General features: G+C 49.7%; 1 protein-coding gene across 1 annotated transcript; it reads right to left on the minus strand.

Annotated features, from left to right (window-relative positions):
* Positions 1-2,006: 2,006 nt before the first annotated feature.
* Positions 2,007-2,405, minus strand: LOC137829150 (uncharacterized). The gene has a single exon (XM_068635944.2). The coding sequence runs from the start codon at positions 2,403-2,405 to the stop codon at positions 2,007-2,009; it is 399 nt and encodes a 132-aa protein (XP_068492045.2).
* Between the last annotated feature and the right edge of the window lie 4,759 nt (positions 2,406-7,164).

The raw sequence follows: 7,164 nt of genomic DNA on the forward strand, positions 1-7,164 counted from the left end.
GGAATATTTTTATACGCTTTCAATGCGCTTGAATGCGTTTTAAGCACGAGAGGCGTATAAAAAGGGACCTTGGGGCGTTTGAAAAGGGGGCGAGTTTTGAGCTAATTCTCGCAGTTTTACATAGAGCACAAACCCTAGTTGTTTTCGCTGCGCACCCACTGTGAGCACAGGACGATTAGGGCAACACAGTTTCAGTCATTCAGTATAGTTTTCGACCACCCTCAGAGCATTCAGTCACAGTGTTCTACGCAGGGTGTGTCACCTTTGATGTTTCTCGCTAGCTGACTTGATCGTCGGAGTGCAAACGGCCGCGAGGGCGCCCCTTTGTTCACTTCTTTTCAGGTATTCACAGACGGAGCAGAACGAAGGTGCCCTAGCTCGTGAGAACAAGCCACGCGCAAAGACGACCCTGGTCAACCGGCGGGAATATTAACTAAAGTAAAACTTCAAATTAGCTGCGTTCCAGGTGCGTGGAATGGGGCCTCCCTCCATAGTTTCAAGACTGTACGACCCGTTCCCCTTAGCCTCGGTTATTCTAAAGGGCCCAGTCCACTTAGGGGACAACTTGTTCTCCAACTCATAGGATGAGCCTGCGCATGACGAGATCCGCCACCTGGAACTGGCGAGGCCTCACCTTGGAGCTGTACTAGTGCTCCACCTTTCTCTTCATTGCCTCAGCCTTTATTCTCGCCTCTTCCCTGGCCTCGTCCAACAGGTCTAAATTCACCCTCCTCTCCTCGTTGGACTCCTCTGCCACAAAGTTTTGGAAACGTGGTGAGCTCTCGTGAATCTCCACCGGGATCATCGCATCCGATCCGTAAACGAGGCTGAAAGGCGTCTCCATGGTGGAGGTCTGGGGCGTGGTGTGATAAGCCCACACTATCCTTGGTACTTCCTCCACCCAGACTCCTTTGGCTTTCTCAAGCCTCCTCTTCAATCCTCTCAACAAGATTCTATTTGCGGACTCCACCTGTCCGTTCGTCTGGGGGTGTTCGACTGATGCGAACACCTGCTTGATGCCTACCTCTGCACACAACTTCCTCAGTTGTTGGCTTGCAAACTGAGTACCGTTATCCGAGACCAGACGCCTCGGCACACCGAAACGACACACAATGTTTTTCCAAACAAAGTGTTGTACCTTATGTGCAGTGATTTGTGCCACCGGTTCTGCTTCTATCTACTTTGTGAAGTACTCGATGGATACTATCAAGTACTTCATCTGCCTTACCGCCAATGGAAAAGGCCCCAGAATGTCAATTCCCCAAGTATGGAGAGGCCATGGGCTGTAAATTGACCTCAGCTCTTCTGGCAGCGCCTTGTGCCAATCGGCATGTTGTTGGCACTGCTTGCACAGCTGGGCGTACCCTACGCAATTTTGCCTTACGGTTGACCAATAGAAGCCTACACGTACCACCTTGGATGCTAACGATCTCCCCCCCCCACGTGGCTTCCACAAATTCCTTCGTGGAGTTCAGCCATTATCCTTGTGCACTCATCTCCACTTACACACATCAAGATTGGGTGTGTGAACCCATGCTTGAATAACGTCCCGTCCACCAGGGTATACCTTGCGGAATTTCTTTTCACCTTCTTGCCCTCTTCTGGCTCCGCTGGGAGGATCCCATCTGCAAGGTAGCGTCTGTAGGGGGTCAACTAGGTGTCTCCTTCTTCCAGGGCGCACACTTGCACGAGGTCCCCTTCTGTGGGCGAGGTCGAGTAGACACTTATGTTAGGGGCCCTCGTCGTCTCCTGAGTCAAAGACCGATGACTCTCCGGCTTTCCCTTGGATGCACTGATCTAGAGGACATCCACTCTGTTATCTGCCACAAACTTTCGCGGCATCTTGAGGGTCTCTTGGATGACCGTCCTCTGCCTTCCCCCTTGCCTGAGCTGGCCAGCTTGGCGAGCAGGTCAGCACGGGCATTTTGTTCTCTTGGGACATGCACCAACTCAAACACCGTGAACGCTTCCTTCAGCACTTGGACGTACTTCAAATACGCAGCCATCTACGGGTCCTTTGCTTGATACTCCCCGGTCACATGCCCCGCGACCAGCAGTGAGTCACTCTTCACAAAGAGGCTTTGCGCGCCCATCTCCTTGGCTAGAAGCATTCTTGCGATCACGGCCTCGTACTCTGCCTGGTTGTTGCTTGCCTTAAAGCCGAACCGTAGGGCTTTCTCAATCAATACCCCGTTGGGCCCCTCCAAGACTATCCCAACGCCGCTTCCCTGTTGATTCGAGGATCCGTCCACTGACAACAGCCACTGGGAATGAAGCTCCACTTCCCGGGGAGCGCCTCCCAGTGAGAGTTCTACAACGAAGTCTGCATAGATCTGTCCCTTGATGGATCCCCTGGGCTCGTATACTATATCAAACTCTGGTAGTTCCACTGCCCAACGAACCATCCTCCCAGCGATATCTGGCTTCTGCAACACCTTCTGGATGGGGAGATCCGTCATCACCACCACCGTAAAACTGTGGAAATAGTGGCGGAGCCTCCTGGCGGAGAATACCACTGTCAGGGCCGCTTTCTCCAAAGATTGATACCTCGTCTCCGGGCCTTGCTCACGAAGTATATAGGCTGCTGCACCTGATCCTGCTCTTAAACCAGCACAAAGCTGATGGCCCACTCCGTCACTGCGAAATACAAGCGGAGGAGCACGCCTGTCTGTGGCTTACATAACACAGGAGGCGTCGCCAGGTACTCCTTCAGCTTGAGGAAAGATGTCTCACACTCCTCCGTCCACACGAAGCGACTGTTCCTCTTCAGGCACTGGAAATATGGGTGGCTCTTATCTCCACCAGCTGATACGAATCTCGACAAGGCCGCCATGCGCCCCGTCAACTGCTGCACTTCCTTTACCGAGGCTGGGCTCCTCATGGCGATGATTGCTGCGCACTTATCGAGGTTCGCCTCTATTCCCCGCTCAGTGAGCATGAATCCCAGGAACTTACCCGCCTCGACCCTAAAGACGCACTTCTCAAGGTTCAGCTTGAGGCGGTACTTGGCTATGGTGGTAAACAACTCTTCCAGATCTACCGCTCCCTCCTATGTGAGGTTACCACCATATCGTCAACATAGGCTTGCACATTCCTACCCAACATTGTGGTGAGCTCTCGTGAATCTCCACCGGGATCATCGTATCCGATCCGTACACGAGGCTGAAAGGCGTCTCCATGGTGGAGGTCTGGGAAGTGGTGTGATAAGACCACACTATCCTTGGTACCTCCTCTGCCCAGAGTCCCTTGGCTTTCTCCAGCCTCCTCTTCAATCCTCTCAACAAGATTCTATTTGTGGACTTCACCTATCCGTTCGTCTGGGGGTGCTCGACTGATGTGAACACCTGTTTGATGCCTAACTATGCACATAACTTCCCCAATTGTTGGCTCGCGAATTGAGTACCGTTATCCGAGACCAGACACCTCGGCACCTCGAACCGGCACACAATGTTTTTCCAAACAAAGTGATGTACCTTATGTGCAGTAATCTGTGCGACTGGTTCTACTTCTATCCACTTTGTGAAGTACTCGATGGCTACTATCAAGTACTTCATCTGCCTTATCGCCAATGGGAAAGGCCCCAGAATGTCAATTCCCCATGTGTGGAAAGGCCACGGGCTATAAATTGACCTCAGCTCTTCTGGGGGCGCCTTGTGCCAGTCAGCGTGCATTTGGCACTGCTTGCATCGTTGGGCGTACCTCACACAATCATCCCTTACTGTCGGCCAGTAGAACCTTGCACGGATCACCTTGGATGCCAACGACCTCCCCCCTACATGGCTTCCGCAGATCCCTTCGTGGAGCTCAGACATTATCCTAGCGCACTCGTCTCCGCTTACACATGTTAGAATCGGGTGCGTGAACCCGTGCCTGAAGAGTGCTCCATCCACGAGAGTGTACCTCGCGGAGTTCTTCTTTATTCTCTTGCCCTCTCCAGGCTCTGCTGGGAGGATCCCATCTGCGATGTAGCGCCTATAGGGCTTCATCCATGTGTCCCCTTCTTCTAAGACGCACACCTGCATATGATCCTCTTCTTCAGGTGTAGTCAGATAAACACTGATGCTGGCAACCCTCGCCGTGTCCTGAATCAAAGACTGATGGCTCTTCAGCTTTCCCTTAGTCGTGCTGACATGGAGGACATCCACCCTATTGTCTGCTAAAACTTTCGCGGCATCTTGAGGGTCTCCTGGATGATTGTCCTCTGCCTTCCCCCCTTGCCTGAGCTGGCCAGCTTGGCGAGCAGGTCAGCACGGGCATTTTGCTCTCTCGGGACATGCACCAACTCAAATGCAGCGAAAGCTCCCTTCAGTACTTGGACGTACCTCAAATACGCAACCATCTGCGGGTCCTTTGCTTGATACTCCCCTGTCACCTACCCCGTGACTAGCTGCGAGTCACTCTTCACCAAGAGGCTTCGCGCGCCCATTTCCTTGGCTAAAAGCATTCCGGCGATCAGGGCCTCGTACTCTGCCTGGTTGTTGTTGAACCAAGTGGTGTTCAATGTTTTGAAGAATCCAAATCTTTTGAAGGATGTTGAAGCCTGTGCTTTGCTTGCTGTTGCTGTGCTGGTTTAAGCTTTGTTCTGGGGTAGTTTAATGTTGTAATCCACCCTTAGATTGAATCTCAAGCAATTAGCATCTCAATCTTTATCAAAGTAAAATGTTTTTCAAACTAAGTTGAAACAACCGATTGTTTTGTCGAAACAACCGATTTTTTACACTTAGGTGTTTTGAGAAAGTTTGAAAACTGTTTTTGAATGGTTAAAACTGTTAAGTAACAAAACAACCGATTGATTCGAGGAAACAACCGATTGTTTGTTTTGTAACCATAACAAAAAAATTGTTTTCTTTGACTGAGCTTTAAATGCTTTAACTGAATACGCTCCAGTCATTAAATGCTTTGACCAATCTATTTTAAATGCAATTAAGAGTTTGTTAAGATTTGATAACAAACTATATCTTTGTATAATTTCAGAAAAACTGTTTATGAAGGATTAAGAATCTTGAAACAAAGTTTTTGACTAAGAGTTTTTCAAAGAGTTCTGAGATTGCTTAAGAGTTAAGAGATTGATCAAGGTGCTGGAATAGGATTCTACTTGTATTGATTTCAGATAATCATCTGTAACAAGTGTAATCTTTGTAAACTGCTGAACAATTCGTTTATGTGTTTTGCTGAGATTGACTGTGTGTTCTTGAGGTGTTCAAGATCAACAATCTTAGTGTTGGCCAAGGAGAGTGTGTTTCTTGAGTTGTTCAAGGTTCTCTTGGTTGTGGTGTAAGTGATCAAGTGGTGATTGCTTAGTGGTTATCCTCAGGGTTTCTGAGAAGACTGGATGTAGCTCTTGTTTGGAGTGAACCAGTATAAACAACTGTGTACAATTTCTCTATCCCTATCTCTTTAAATTCAGTTTTGATATTTTGAAACTGGTATAAACAACCGATTGTTTTGCTAAAACAACCGATTGTTTTGCTAAAACAACCGATTGTTTTGCTAAAACAACCGATTGTTTTGCTAAAACAACCGATTGTTTTTCCAGCTTTGTGCTTTTGCTGTTTTGATTTGAAAAACTGAATCCTTAATCAAGGTTCTTTTGAAGAATTTTCATTCTAAGCTTAAAAGTTTACTAAAATCTTTCTTAAACAATTCACCCCCCCTCTCGTTTAAGGCCATATATTCTAACAGTTGTTGCTTGCCTTGAAGGCGAACCGCAGGGATTGCTCAATCAACACCCCGTTGGGCACCTCCAAGACTATCCCTGCGCCGCTTCCCTGTTGATTGGAGGATCCATCCACCGAAAGCATCCACTGCGAGCCTACCTCCATCTCTTGCTGTGTGCTTCCGGGCGAGAGTTCTGCCAAGAAGTCAGCGTATACCTGCCCCTTGATGGCCCCCCTGGGCTCATACTGGATATCAAACTCAGACAACTCTACCGCCCAGCGAACCATTCTTCCTGCGACGTCTGGCTTCTGCAACACCTTCTGTATAGGGAGGTCCGTCATTACCACCACCGTAAAGCTTTGGAAATAGTGGCGAAGCCTCCTAGCCGAGAGCACCACTACCAGCACCGCCTTCTCCAACGATTGATACCTCGTTTCCGGCCCCTGCAAGACCTTGCTGACGAAGTATATAGGCCTCTGCACCTGATCCTGCTTTTGAACCAGCACAGAGCTGATGGCCCACTCCGTTACTGCGAAATACAAGCGGAGGGGCACGCCTGCCCGTGGCTTGCACAACACAGGAGGCGTCGCCAGATACTCCTTCAGCCCGAGAAAAGCTGTCTCACACTCTGTTGTCCACACAAAGCGGTTGTTCCTCTTCAAGCATTGGAAATATGGGTGGTCCTTATCTCCACCAGCTGATACGAACCTTAACAAGGCCGCCATGTGCCCTGTCAACTGCTGCACTTCTTTCATTGAGGCTGGGCTCCTCATGGCGATGATTGTTGCGCACTTATCGGGGTTCGCCTCTATTCCCCGCTCAGTGAGCATAAAACCTAAAAATTTTCCCGCCTCGACCCCAAAAACGCACTTCTCTGGGTTCAGCTTGAGGCGGTACTTAGCTATCGTGGCGAACAGCTCTTTCAGGTCAGCTGTGTGTCGCACTCTCTCCTGGGAGGTCACCAACATGTCATCTACATAGGCCCGCACGTTTCTGCCCAGCATAGGTGCAAGGATCCTATCCATCAATATCTAGTAGGTGGCGCCTGCATTCTTAAGCCCGAATGACATGACCTTGTAGCAGTAACTACACGTCTCGGTCATGAACGTCGTTTTGCTCTCATCGCGTGGATGCATCTTGATCTGATTGTACCCCGAGAATGCATCCAAGAAACTCAGCATTTTACAGCCCGAGGCGCTGTCTACCAACGCGTCGATGCTGGGCAGAGGATACGAGTCCTTGGGGCACGCCTTGTTCAGGTCTGTGAAGTCTACGCACATCCTCCACTTCCCATTTGCCTTCTTCACTAAGACCACATTGGCCAGCCACTCAGGGTACTGAATCTCCCTGATGTGTCCAACGCTCAACAACTTCTTAGTCTCTTCCTGTATCACGAGGTGCCTCTCCTCATTGAACTTCCTCCTCCTTTGACGCACTGGGCGAACCTTGGAGTCCATAGTGAGATGGTGGCACAGAAAGTTGGGGTCGATGCCTGGCATGTCCGAG

Source organism: Phaseolus vulgaris, chromosome 7 (genome assembly GCF_051622355.1).
Source record: "Phaseolus vulgaris cultivar YP4 chromosome 7, ASM5162235v1, whole genome shotgun sequence".
Lineage (NCBI taxonomy): Eukaryota > Viridiplantae > Streptophyta > Magnoliopsida > Fabales > Fabaceae > Phaseolus > Phaseolus vulgaris.

Bases quoted from the DNA above. Each gene is read 5' to 3' on its own strand.
- LOC137829150 (XM_068635944.2), bottom strand. From the start codon at position 2,405: ATGGTTCGTTGGGCAGTGGAACTACCAGAGTTTGATATAGTATACGAG.